This window comes from Phalacrocorax carbo, chromosome 7, assembly GCF_963921805.1.
Source record: "Phalacrocorax carbo chromosome 7, bPhaCar2.1, whole genome shotgun sequence".
Taxonomy (NCBI): Eukaryota; Metazoa; Chordata; class Aves; order Suliformes; family Phalacrocoracidae; genus Phalacrocorax; species Phalacrocorax carbo.
In genome coordinates this window covers 47,084,884-47,099,895 of record NC_087519.1, presented here as the reverse complement: position 1 = coordinate 47,099,895, position 15,012 = coordinate 47,084,884, and the positions used below count along the sequence as shown (strand labels likewise).

The following is a 15,012-nucleotide window of genomic DNA, read 5'->3' as shown; positions in this document are numbered from 1 at the left end:
ACCAGTGGTATTGGCTGGTCATAGGGACTTAACATATAACTTTGTCTCAAATTATTAGGTCGCTTTAATGGCAGCTAAAATATTATTTTTAAATCTGGTTGACATTTCTGGTGCATTCAGCAGTTTTGTTACTGTCACAGGAATGTTGGATGGCACGAGCAGAAAGCTGTGGTGAACCAAAGCAGCAGCAGACCGGCCATCTTGGTTTCAGATGCCCTTATAAGAAAATCACGCAGCTCCACTGGAACTTGGTCCCCTAAAAATGGTTTCTGACTTACAGGATTTTAGTTTGTTAATGAAAAAAAAAAGTGCATTACCTTCCTCCTTTCTCTTCTTCGCTTCTTCTTCACTTCTCTCTTTAGCCTTTAATGCTTCATCTGCTTTAGCTAAAAAGAAATATAACAACATATTTTCTAATTAGTTAATTTATCTTGTAAAACAACATTTCCTGGGGGGTTAAACACAATTCCAGATTCCTTTTTACAGGTCCCACAATGAAGTCGCTGTGCATGAAAGAACAGAATTTGGTTCTTAATGTATTTTCTTTGAAGATATGACTACAGTTAAGACAACAGCAGAAATGGTATTATGGAGGGTAATTTTTGCATGCAATATTAGTTCAAAGCGAAAAACGAATGCAGAGATTTGTAAAGTAAAACTTTTAAGAGGTTTTTTCTTAAATAAAAATCTCCCCACCCTACTTGCCCCTGAACTGAACTATAAAGAAACAAATGCAGTGCATTTAAGAAAAGAAGATTTGCTACCATAGTGAGTAATCCGTAAGACCTCTACTGAGGACAAAACAGAAACAAAACAATATTTTCAGAGATGCAGAGTTGCAGACAGCATTTAAAACAGGAGTCAAATACCTATTACTTAGTATTAAATTAGGTAGCGTGCAATTTTCTCTTCACTGCAAATCACAGCAGCAGTACTTTATTCATGTTATGACAGTATTCTTTAAAAAGAATCTTTTTCCCTCTAGAAACCTCTTCCCTTATTACTTAATTATCTACTAGTTGCTCAACTGCAGGGGTTTTCAAACACTTTACTACAGATGTTAAAGAAGATTAAAAATATACAGCACAGTAACAAGGGACTATCAATATACTCTGTAAATTAATTAAATTTCTGTTCTAGCACATCATTTATTCCAAAGCATTAATGTCTCAAAGGAGCCATTCTCTTTTATTGCCATCTCACTGCCTGATGAGTGAACTAAGTGAAAATAAGTCTCTAATAGCATTATACTTGATGAAATATTAAGTTTTAAAAACTATCACCATGTCAAAAGGAAAAAAACCAAAAAGAAACAGAATTTAGAACTTAAACCAGGCCTTCTCATGTAATAAAATCACTGTAAACTGTGGCACAAACAGCAAACACTTATTCAGTTTTGCAAACGTGTAGTCCTACCACCTACTGAATCAGCCAATAATTTCTGAAAACAAAATTCAGTTCAGGAGTGCGTTGTGAAGGGGTCTTTCTGACCCTGGTGTCTTTTTGCAGCCAGTAGCTACACCTTCTTAAAATATACAACTTAAATAGTGGTGCTACAAATTGATAGAAGTAATTACACAGACATCTGTTTCCATTTACGTGCTTTTATACATATTTAGACTACATTTAAAGTCATGAAATATTAAAACTTTTCTGCCGGTGAAGATCATTACAAGAATCTATTAAATGAGATAATAAAAACAAACTGCTAGTAACTCTAAAGACTTTTACTTCATTTACACTTTATTCTCCCTGGTAAAAGGACAAGGATAATAGAAATTCCATTTAAATTCAATTTTGGTTATATGTGTAATTGTAGATATACCCCTTGAGTCATGTAAAATGCTCAGCTTATGTTTCTTTCAAATTATCCCGCTCAGATTCACATTCTGCTCCTTACAACTGTCTTCAATATGTATTAGCCGAGCTCATTAGGCTGAAATTTAATAATGCAAACATCAGGTGGATTTCAAGAACCTCCATTATCAACACAAGATGGATTGCTTATATAGCTCTTGGGCCAACTGGGCACAATTTAGATTCAATAAACTACCATGCCTAAATTTGATTTATCTATTCCACTATGGTATTTTGTTCTTCCTTACTGATTTGTTGCTGCACAGGAACAATTCATTGGATATCTCAATGGTTAGCCAAGGCAAAAAAATATTAAAATGCACAGGAAAGATGTTACTGGTCTGTGAATAAATTTCTCTTTGTATTTGTTAACTTTAAAATGCCAATTTCCAACCCTTGTAAGTATAGTTAAAAACTTCTACTAGCAGAAACAGAGCTGTCCTTTCAAGTCCTGTTAATTATATGGACAATGTAGCAATTTAGGAAGTATCATGAGGACAATTCCCTACACAAAATTGCTCATTAACAACAATTTAACTCAGCCCATAAATCTGCAGAGCCATAAGCCTCTGAGGTTATAGGGCACCGTCCATTATGACCAACAGAAGTCACTGAAGCCATGTGGTGCTTTAAGAATGTAATGCTAACAATTCTCTTATTTTAAATTCTCTATCACTATTCACTTATGAAGCATCATTAAAAACTCAGGATTTTTTTATCAAGGTGTGATTTTAACACTATTAAAAGATCCCTACAACTTACTCCAAAAGGTAACACACCCTCTCTGTTCTGCGGACTACTATGTCCTTACCCCTGTTTCAGGGTATGCAAGAACACATGCTGACCGCTCACACTTAAAAGCACTTAAAAGACCTGATATTTGGAAAAGAACTCAGTTTTCCTGCAATGCACTTTCCTTAAGCCAGAGGAGGACAGACAGCTGCTTATCACCCCCAGCAGATCAAAAAAGTCACTTCAGCAGAAGTCTGGTTTTAATTGATCCAGGTAGTTGGAGTGCTGAGATTGCTCCTGAAATTGGGCTTCCTGCATGGATAAACAGCTAGCATGACAAAAGTCTGGCTGCTTACAAAGCTTTCTAAAATATAAAATAAATAAATAAAGAGGTGCTTGAGCCTGCAGCATTTAAGAGCTCATCCAACCCCAGATAAAATTACAATTCTATTGATTTTTCTCTTTTTCTCTGAAGGATGGGAAAATGACGCACGGAAGATGTTTGAGATGTTTACCTACACTAAAATAATGAAGTTGTGAAATGCAGATATTTGCTAGTAGCTAGTGGACTGCTAATACAAGTATAACACGATGAACGAGATTTTTAGTCATTTCCAGGTGTCCCTGATAGAAGTGCTTGTTCCAGCCTGGCTGGGAGCAGCAGCTCATTGTGCTAGATGCAGCACAAAGGAAGAAGAAATAAATCCTATCTTTGCAGTGAGAAAAAACTATGAGCAAAGAGTATGGACATGCTACTCAGACAAATAAACACTATGCAGAAGCAGAACAATATTGCTAAGTTACAAAAAAGGCACTAACGTTTAGTTAAAACTAAGTTACATTAAGTACCTTCTCTGTTATTAAAAAAAACCAGACCAAAACACCCTTCACGTTTCCATATGCACTAATATCCTAAATCTGAATATGCTAATGTGTTTTGAAACTCAGACGAGCTCTTTGATCAGCTTCATTTCACCTGCTTTCCAAACCTGATAACCACGTAACTCGAAGCGGCTCAAGCCAGAGCTGGCAAACCCACCCGGTGGCACAGCCCTTTCTGAAGGAGTGAATGCAGTTGCCGTGGATTTTGGGGAGCGGTGGAGGCTGATGACAGTCTGAGTGGAGAGCTCCCTAATGGAAATGCAGGTTGCCTGCCAGACCTGCAACTTCGGTTCCTGTTGAGGAGCAATTATTATGTACAGATCAACAACTGCGGATCAATGAATGGGTAGGTAATTCCCCAGGGCCACGACTGGAGGGATGAACCAGGTCCACTCCATTGCCTTGCCTTAACCCATTCAACGCAGACCTGCAATGCCAGCTGATCATTGGCTTATGCTGAAAAGTGGAGTAAAAAGAAAAGGAAGAAAGTGGATGATTTTGTATACTTCCCAGTTTGGGAAAGGGAGAGGGTAGGTGTTTCTGTGTCTCCGTGGTATTCTCTATAAGGCTGAAAGTCTTCTAAGAAATACCTTCTTGCTTAAGAAACTTGAAAAAGGTATTTTAATAAACTACAAGCATTTCATAATCTACATCCCTCCTAAATCGTATGACATGTTTTCTGTTCTCCTATAACTTGATCATTTTTTAGTGACAAATAAAAACCAGGAAAGGGAAAAGAAACTGAAGAAAATAATAGGAAAAAAAAAAGAATTAACAATCTCATAGGTTTTGAAAAATATTTCACACTCAAAACATTAAAGATAATCTTATTTCCTTACCAATGTGGTATGACATATATTTGATATTTAACAGTTACACTACTACATGGTGCCTCCTCTTTTCCAAACAAGCATCTCAAGGCACTGTTTCCTTCAATCAAAGCCTAAACAAATAAACCACGCTTCCCTCATAACTATGTAACTTCACAGTTTGTGTTGCATTGATGACAATTGATACCGAGAAAATGAAAATACCCTACGAGGTGCAGCACTTTGTTATAGGGACAGAGCATGGGAGACTCCTGGGTGCCCAGAAAGCATCAGGGAAGCCCCAGAAGAACCTGAGGTTCAATTACAACTTTGTTTAATACCAAGTTCCACCGTACCCTACATGGCTTTGAACAAGTGACTTGTTCTTACCCAACTAAGATTATGGTCATCCCCACAGGTAACAGATGCATTAAAGCCTGACAAAAATTTCTCTAAATTAAAGCCCATGTTACTACGATTAAAGAAAAAGGATGGTCACCAATAAGCCTGACAATTTTCAAGGTGGAGTGAAAACCTTTATGAATAGGAGCAAAAGTACTTTCTTCAACTCCTTTTCAAATGGAAATGCATACGCTTATACAACAATAAGATAAATGATTTTAAAGTGTCCATCTGAATGACACCGCACAAAGGAAAACCAAAATACCAGTGATGAAATGCAAATTAATGTATTAATAATTTGAACAAGTTCCCAAGTGCAACACAGGTACCTTCACGCAAACTCTTAAATCCTAACAATACCCTTGGGCTTCTTTCCATCCGCTGCATCCAGTATTTTCTAAATCATTTAGAACCACCTCTTTTAAGAGAGTTTTACTCAGACAACTTCCAGCTGCTGTCATGCTCCAACATGGCAGCTTGAAACACAGGCAGGATGCCTCAAGCCATCACAGGGACAACGGCATCAACTTCACACTGCTGATTTTGCTCAGGTAGAAAGAGAAATGCATTATTAGATGCACCATTAGTGTGGAAATGGTCGGTACTGTCCCAGAACTGCAACATGCATGCAACACCATTTCAAGTGGCAGACTATCCGGGATGATAAACTTGACAGTGTTCTGGCTATTTTGAACTCCTGAAGTTCAGCCAAACCACCAAGGACTTTGCACAGTATGGTAGGTACTGGAGCATCTCATCCCCAGTGCGTGGTGCCCCAGGATGCCCACGTGGCCCTTCACCAGGAGCAAACAGGTACAGCGGCTGCTCATGTGGTGGGTGAGCATGGCATGAGATGGGTGTTGGGAATGGAGTAACTCTTCCCTCTGTGAAGAATGGTAACATACAGTCACGCTTGCTTGTGCTGCATCCTTGAGCACAGCAAGAGAGCGAGGGGAAGGTAGTTAAGGTATCAAAATGCTCTAAATGCAAGCAGTAACCAAGAGAAATAGATGAGTGTTACTGAAGAGATGCATCATGTGCATGTCGGGAGAAGCAGGCAGAAGCAGACGTGCCTGAGTGGCCCAGAATGAACTATTCCGACCCCTATTTTAACAAGGTTTCATAGTACAGTTCTGCCAGAATCCCTAAAATCACTGCTCCAACAACGGTCTGTATCTAGCAAATGATTTAAATGGTTAAAATTACAGTGTGTTCAAACATGCCTTCAAGTTTATTCTTTGCCTAATGCTACATAATGAAATAATAAAAAAACAAAACTAAAATATCTTAAAAAACATTGCTCATTATTGGACAAAAAGCACTGTTTTAACTACCCTGTTAAGCTATAATTGGCTAATTCTACTAATGATAAATTTTCTTTGCTGGTCACTTAGCCCCGGTGATACTTTCAACTTTCTAACCAGGTCATGTGGCACTAGGAGTCAATGGTCACCTTTAGCTTGCCACAAAGACGTACAAAAACACACTGCAAAAAATCAATAGATTCTGCATTAAAATATTCTGTCTTACTGCATGACATTATGCTAACAGGAAATGTTGAAACAATCTCTTCGGAGACTACATCTCACAGAACAAAAAAAAGAAAGAAGCTTTTCCAAGACAAAGAAAAAAGAAAGAAAGAGAGAGAAAACAAATGATCTTCACAAATAAATCACCTTCTAAATAGCGTAAACAATGTGCACCAGCCCATATCCGCTCGAGAGCTGCTAAAACTAGTGGTTTCCAATGCTTTTGTAGACTCAGTGTATGGATATCATTATTACTGCTACAGTTAGTTCTATGAGGAACATGTCTCCCAAGCCATAGAGACAAGACAAAGTCCTATGACACATGTATAATATTTTTTCACTTAATTATTGAGTATGAGAAAAATGGAAAATTAACAGCAACAAAAATGAACTTCAATTTAAAATCGCAGCAGTTTCTCTTCATGTATTTTGCAATACAGCAAGAGACTATGATTTTCCCCAGGCTTTCAGTATCAATTTCTCATCTGTAGATAACCACAGTGTTCATCTGCGTTAATATTTTTATACACATGAATACAGACCTGTTCGCTGCTTGTGGGTACTGCTTAAAAAGTTACGGTGTATACGGCCCTGTGGCCTCTGCGTGTGTGTACCAAGTGCACCCACCTACCTGGAGGGAGCGCAGGAGCAACTCAGCCCCTCACTGAAAAGGGAAAACCCCGACGGCAGCTGGGGCGGGACAGGGACCAGCCTCCTCCCGGCTGTGGGTGCCTCTGGTGTTGCTCCTGGCAAGCAGGACGAGCCGTGCCGCCTTCTGCCTTCATTAATGAGGCTGCTGAGCAACATGCACAGCTTCCCAGCCAAAGTCCATTTGAGGTATTTGTACTCTAAAGTAATTGGAATTACTTTTATTTCCTCAAAAGAGCCATGCTGGTGAGTATTACCAAGCATGACGTTCCCTCTTGTGCTTTGCATGTCTACACTTCAATTTTGGTAAAAGCCATACCTGTGCTCTAGGTAAATAAGATTGGGAGTAAGATACGGTGCTGGGGTGGGATGCTCCACTGTGGTTCAGCAGCTCCATCGGCAACAGCTGGCGCTTGCACCCTCCCGGGATGCAGGACTGAACCCTTGGGGTAATGGAAGTGCTCGGGGTTTGGGAAGCATAGAGCCATTCCCCAACGGAAGGGCACGTCGGAGCAACTCTTTAATGCTTTAATCCTGATCAACCTTGTGCCGTGCCAAGGTAAAACAGTTTCAAGCAAAGATGCTAATTAAAAGAGATCAGAAGAATATTAATTATTTCAAGGTAAGAATTGGGCAGGTGCTGTTTTGGGGGGTGCAAAGGACATTTCACAAAGCGTGGCCTGGGCTTCTGCAAGAGCTCCCACAGCACAGCCCTCTTCCACCGCCGCTGGAGGAGGCACGGAAGGTGCATGGAAAAGGCTCAGCCCCGTGCTGGGATGCAATTTGCTTTACTGGTAGAATTAAAAAAAGAGGAGTGTCAGAACACCCATCAACTGCAAACTGCAAGTTGTTTTGGTGGGGGTGTGTATGGGAAATCCAACATAATTGTGGACTTTCGAACTCTTCAAACTCAAAAATACAGACTATACATTTCAAGATGTATTTGGGGAAAATAAAGCAGACAAACTCAAAAAACACGCATGGACTTTAAATCTAAAATGTAGCCAAGCCATCCACAATGCTAATCAGAAAGACTTAACTGGGTTTTTTTAAATATAAATATTTTTGCACTTATTAAATATTCAGTCAGCTCACATATAAAAATACAAGTATAATCCATTATTAATTTACAAGGCCTTATTTAATTTACATGCTATTTTTCTCTAGTATATTAAATTTATCAAGGCTTGTGGAAATCCTCTCTGCTGAATATTCATATACTGACATGTAAAGTTATCTATTATACATCCGAAAAATTCCAACACAAATCCAAACAACTACTTTTTCAGATATCTCCTTAGACAGGAACAGAAGGAGCAGAGTCCAGTAGCTGTTAATTCAAAAACAGAAGTGACAACACCACACATATTCTTATCATACCAGATTTATGCCAGTTTTCTATGTTTTTACCTTTTTAACCATGCTAAAATAACATTTCCCTAAAATTTAAATAGCACAAACATTCAGGTGGCCCCTCGTCTAGTTCATCCATGGATAAGGGTCCCCGAACCCTGCCATGGTGGCTTCATTTAGCACTGTCCACTCTAATTACATGGCAGCCGAGTAACACGTTACAATGCTCAAACATGAGAAGTTCCTGCCATTGCTGTCCCAAGTATTACGCATAATTTAATTATGCCACTGACTGTAATTAGAGATACTGGAGATGCCCAAGCGCGTTGGTGGGTGCAGGAGCTCATGGCTCCCTTCCCCAGCTCTGTGGGTCGTGGTTACAAATTGCCCATAAGCACAAATGTGTTTGTTTTAAGCCTCTCGGCTCTCCCTGGGGAGAACACCCAGCACTGCGTCTGGCAGGGAGGAGTTATCCCACCCATTCCTCCCGGAGTAGAGGCATGCTGCATGTTGTTTCCCACCCCTTTAGCAGCATTCCTGCTCAATTCCCTTCCTGCAGTGATTTTGGAAAGTATTTCCTTACTTTGCTACGTGAGCAGCTAGTGAGCGTCTGCCTGCTAGCAGCCAAGCAGGTTTTCCAGAATATTAAACATATTTTTTGTAGAAGATATATCCAGTACATGGAACTCCCCTCAAAAAACACAAGCAAAACCCAAATATTTTCTTCCCCTTGTTCTAACGTTGGGTATTACCAACATATTTGTGAAGGTAAATCCTTTAGTGCCAACCAGGCAACTTTTCACTAGTTTCTTTTTTTAATTGCTACCATTTTCATAATGCAGTTTGTGGCTAGCCTGCTGGATATAAATGACACAGGGCTATGAGAAAGCACAACATAAAAGAGAGAATATCTGAAGCCATGTAAACCTGCATAGCGCAAAATAGCAGAAGTTATTCTTAAGTCAAAACAGGTTAAATATTAAACAAACTTCTCTAGAGAGAGGGGAGCACATACATCCTTGTCCAGAATATTAACAGGCTGGTCAGAAATCCATAAGGAAAAAATACCCTGAGAAGGGACAAGGGGTGTTGGGGAGCAAAAGGTAAGAACTGACAGCTAAAATTCATACCGGCAAGCGGGGCCGACCTCCCCAAAGACTTTCCATATCCTGGTTACTGCCTACTGTATTAAGACTGCCTTTCTCATCACTTAATGCTTATTTTCATCACTTTGCTTAAAATATTGATAATCAATTAGGGCTACGTCTGGTTTGCCACAGAAACTGTGTCACAGTCTATCAGACTGTCAGGGCCAATTCAGTCCTCATTCAAAGTTAATTTTTTCTTCATAAATCTGCCTTTGGAGGAGTCATTAGGCGCAGAACATAGCCCGAGGTGCAATCACCTATTCTCTTTCATTAGCGGCAGGCAGGGAAGGTGAGGGAGATTATTAGAACTTTGGAATGATCACAAAGCAGCGTGCTGCCTGTCAGATCCCCCCAACATTTAATTCATCTCGCCAACTCGCCGGCGCGCGCTGCCAACAGTTTTAAATGGACATTATTCATGAACATCTGTGACATGCTGAATATTCTGAAGCGGGAATGATGAAAAAGCGGTGCCCCCCTTTGACTTGAAAATTAATTCTATGGTCAAAACAATTAGGAATATAACAAACATGTTTTGTGATGTTATTTTTAGTCCTCCAAGATATTCCACTTAAAAAGCTGTTATTTCAGAAATACAGGTATTTAAACATAAACGTGTACACTCTTGATGGCCTAACACTGATGAGTGATGTGCATTTCCCTTACCGTGGAAATAACAAGTTGTTGGTTTTCTTTCTTCAAGCAATTACAGAATTAGCTAGCTTCGCTATCTGGTTTGTTGATATGTTTCTAAAATGTAGCCAAATGAGATGACACATTGGATTTTAATACGATGCCATATTAAATTACAGCACACTTTACTCATGGTGGACAATCAGTTGCAGTGTGTGAAACAGATTTCCAAAATCAAATATATTTATTGCTGCTTCTCTTGTTAAAATGAGCACACTATGGCCATTATGTAAGGTAAGAATGGCAGAAATGCTGGTACAAGAGACTGGCATCCACAGAAATGAAATAAAAACCCTACAGTCTCTGTGCAGTATCCCTTAATACATGCAAGGGTTTTAAGATGTAGATACTTAAGGAAACGTAATTTACATGTAATGAAACAACATCAAGTAGTTCCTTGAATTTCATTATGGAAGTCAAAAGAACAGTAATTTAAATTTTTTTTTCTGTTATTACTATGAAAACTGTGTTATCATTAGCAAACTTCTCACAGCCCCCATCATTCTCCTCCCAAAATAGTCTTGTTTCCTGACTGCAAAATTAAGGGCCCAATCCTTGGCAAGTTCAAGCTGGCACAATTCCACTGACTTCAATAGAGCTAAGCAAATTTACTCCAGATGAGGATCTGGCACTAAATATTTATAATAATAATCATAAAGAAGACTTAATAAGCAGATCTTGGCTAGGTACATTCATCTATTATTTAGTGCATTTCTAATTTCTTTCTTTCTCACACACTGTTTCCCACACACCCGTCTGATAAAAAATTCAACTGAAATATGTTTTAACACTAAGGATTAATTGGCTTAAACTGCTTCCGTGGCTCCTGACTCATTGCAGTGGATGCTATTAAATATTGCAAAGATTTGCTTCCATCTCAGAAAAGGCCATACATTACCAACTTCAACATCTTGTAGTCAACTAATGTTTCACCTAAGACCCACATCCCCCAAACTGCAGCTGAGCTCAGGAAAATAGCATAATTGGATGCAATTCGTGTCTTATCTGATATTTAGTCTTGGAGAGAAAATTATTTCTTACAATAATTCCATAATTTCAATGGAAATGTTTAAATGGCACCTTCTACCTGAGTTACTTTGTTTTGGGAGAAGGGGGCGGGAAGAGGAAGGAAGAGCTCAGGAAAGAAAAAGAATGGCCCAGTTAAACATTCCCCTAAACCATTGAGCTAAAAAAGGCAGTAATGTTTGGAAGAGAAAAAACAAATTCTAGGTATAAAATCACGGAGCAAAGGATGATTCTTTGCTATATCCTTCAGGAATATTTTCAGCTCAACTGGAAAACTTAGAAGTGATCAATATGAAAAACTCCAACTTTGTGTCAACTTATTTAAATTGCTCTTAAAACAACATTTGTTACAGAGTTGTTTCTTTCCCCCTTGGAGACCACAGATGGAGAAACGAGAGAACAACCGAGGGTCTCCAACGGAAACAGCTGTAATAGAGCTGCTGAGCAGGTGAAAGAAGGGATGCTTTTGTCTAAGTTATTCCCCAGCCACCTTCAAAATTGTTTGAATTTCTGCTCTTTGGCCATTAGTGCCACACAGAGAATTCTCCTACCTGTGTCCCAACTCGGCGGCAGCGGACTGCCCTCCTGCTCCCAGCCACGGGAGCCAAAGCCACCCCAGCTCCAGGAGGAGGAGGAGAGGAATAACCCCAGGGGTGCTGCAAGAGGGGGCAGGACTGCCCCTTCGCTGGGGTACCAGTGAGCATTCCTCCCGAGAAATAGCAGCCCAAGCCCAGAGGGGGAGAAACCTGGAGCTGCAAACACTACAGTGGGAACCAGGCAACTTCAGAGCAAGTGCTCAGAAAGCACCTTGGCTTTCCTCCACCCTAATTACATTTTATGCAATCAAATTACACTTACAGTGAAATGGCAGCTTTTATCCAATCTGTAAATTTACATTTTCCCTTTGTCTGTCTTTCCAGCCAGGTTGGAGGGCACAGTTTTAGCAACTTCACATCTCCAAGGCCAGCACAGCACTACTGCTCTAGTGAACTATAGGTCTTTCATTAGAAGACTTATGCAATCTGCATGTCTAATTGATGCTAATTTCAATCTATTAGAAATAGGAAAAATACTTTTATGAAAGCATTTTCTAACCATCATCATGTGAAATGCAACTTGCAGGATGTATAGCAGTATCAGGGCTGAGGTTTGCTATTTCTTATTGTTATTTGGATTTCGACAGGGGCAGACTGGATCCTTAGGGCCTTCTTTTGAACATCTAGGAATCTTGTGAAAATATAATTCCAATAATATAACAACTCAAATAATTCCAATAATTAATTTCAACCACAGATACGAGGAAAGTGTAAACTATTAAGGTGACACCTGATTGACCTTAGTGAAAGGTTAATTAAATGAGACCAGTGGAAATTACAAGCAAAAAAGAAGAAAAAGCCATAAAAAATAAAATATATTTTAAAGTGGAAGAGCTCACATGCACTCAATCTGGTTGAAAGCCACCCTTGGAAATGCCCAACATTTGTTCAAATATGTCAGTCTTAGAAAGGGGGTGATCGTTTCCAGGATGGATGCAGTTGCAGTCTAGTCCCACAGAAGTTCACATATTTGGGAACAGTATGGGAAGGATCTCAGAGCCTCTGAGAAGTTTCCAACATATCAGAGGAAGCTGCTTCAGAACAAGTAAACCTTAAAGGCAATTATGTAGTCCTAAAATTTTACATTAGAGCATAATCAAATATTAAGGTAAGAAAAACAAAAGTGAAACTAAGAAAAAAGTACATATAGGTAAAGCAAATGTACTACATACTTGAGCAGAATGTAATGGAATATAGGTAACTTACTACTGCAATTTTTGAAAGAAGAAATACCAATGAGCTATGTACCACGTAAAAAGTAAATAAACTGTATTACATTAACATCTTCTCAGATCATAAAGAGACTATAATGTCAGCATTGCCAAGTGAATAGTGTAACCAATGAATGCTCACACACCACCATCAATTTGCCTTCACAGGTAAAGAGGATGCATGCCGTAGCATGGAAAGCCTGAGAGGTACCAAGTACGCAGAACAACACATGAGAGGTATGGCTTTGCATTTCAAATACCAGATGCCATACCTAAATCAAGATGTTTAAAGAAAACCAGGTAATATGAAGATGAATGTGATCATATTTTGTGTCGATCTGACCGGAGCAGGGACAACATCTGCAATGTGCTAGTACCTGACATTCAACTCTGCAACGCAACAGATGACAAGGAGCCTGCCTGGACCGACACGCAGCAGAGGAACCCTCTTACACAGCTACAAGATAAAGCAAAATTTTCCCTTCGCAGCCCAGCCCTGTTTTCAGCAGTTACAGACAAGGCAGTAGCTGTGAGGAGAGGGTTTGAATGCTTGTGGCTGGGTATGGCTCTGCCATGTGCCATCGGACAGCACACCACATGGATGCTGCCGATGGCGGGATGGAGTTAGCTCTGCCAGGTGGTGAGCACCAAGAGATGGGGATAGCCACGAGGAGAGGATCTCAGGGCTGCTCTTAAGAGGCTGACTTTAATCCTCCCTTCTCCCCTCCTACCCCTTTCTAAAAAAATCTTACTTTCTTTTGGAAACCGCAGTGGGAAACTGGCTGCACACACAGGGAACTCTAGTACTACACTGATGATTTGTTTTGATCCTGGTTATGCAAAATTAAATTGGGAGGCCACAATATCTAAACAGGTTTGCATTTTAAGTTACAGTCTCTTAAATTCAATTGCAGCTATAAAATGGAATATAAAGGAGCTATCTTGAAAAGAAAGGAAACGAACATGTTTTAAGGTATATTAGGCGCTCTTGTAAAAATAACATTTTTGTATTATACGTATTATCAAATAAATTAATACTTGCTATTTGGATGAGAACTTTGAGAGCATACGTAAAAATACTGAAAAACACTCCTACTCTTGTTGGTAAGAAGGTGGTTACTTATGGAAATTTATGGAAATCTGTGAGCTTGCTACCTCACAGAAGAAACAAATAATGAAAGAAAGATAAAGAAATCACTTATTTAAAAAAAAAAAAAACTTATGGGGGGACATATGTATGTGGGAGATTAAAATCCTAATTCTAAAAGTGCAAGAATATTATTTTCTCTAATAAAACTCAAGCCAAATGAGTCAGAAACATGAAAGCTGTAATATTAATTAAAAATGGCTGTGGAACATACATATACAAAGCTGTTATCTTCTAACCCGTCACCAACAGACAGGTTCTTTTAATACTTTGGTAGTTCATAAGTCACTTTTGAATGGCCTGCTTTAAAAATAAACTTTGACATTCCTCTAAAACTCATTAGAATATTTCTAAGGTAGACAAGACTGCAAAACGTAAGTCTGAAACTCCATTGCTAAGACGTAGGAGATGCCTACAGTCTTGATGCAACAAATGCTTCTAAAATCATCACACAAACTATGGAAGATTAATTTAGGTTATTTTTTTCCCCCTCGCTGACTTCAGTGCTACCTGGAACCAGTCCTTTCCTTTGAGGATATAAAGCTTAATTCATTCAAAATTGTAATAAACGTACATCTCCTCCTGAGCTGAGAGGGTGATGAGAAAAACAATTAGAACCAAAAGGCAACATGTATTGTTAAGTCCAACAGGATAAATCGAAGAATTTTTATTGCTTTCAAAATACACTAACTTAGCCTTGCACCTTTCAGAAGCTATGAGGACAATTTCACAGGCACAATTCGAGCCCTTGTTAGGAGCGGCGGGTTCGGCATCCCGCGTGAAGCCCATTGCACAGCAGATCTCAAACCAAGCTCTGCAGCTCCACGGACTGTGCCCCATCCCTCGCCCCACCCTCCCAAGGAGAGCTAATTCCTGACAGAATCTGCCAGCCACTCGGGTGCAATTACCCACTGCATCTGTGCGAGAAATTAGCTTTATGTTGTACTAACCGCATAACTTTACAAGAAAATATAACAGT

The 15,012-nt window shown here is 39.4% G+C and overlaps 1 protein-coding gene across 2 annotated transcripts in view; it reads right to left on the bottom strand.

Moving 5' to 3' along the window:
* The window catches only part of RSRC1 (arginine and serine rich coiled-coil 1), a 175,628-nt gene that overhangs the window by 33,764 nt on the left and 126,852 nt on the right, over positions 1-15,012 (bottom strand). For both annotated transcript variants that reach the window (XM_064457878.1, XM_064457880.1), the window contains one exon: positions 318-386. In XM_064457878.1, coding sequence (XP_064313948.1) covers positions 318-386 — 69 coding nt within the window. The remainder of the gene's footprint in view (positions 1-317; positions 387-15,012) is intronic.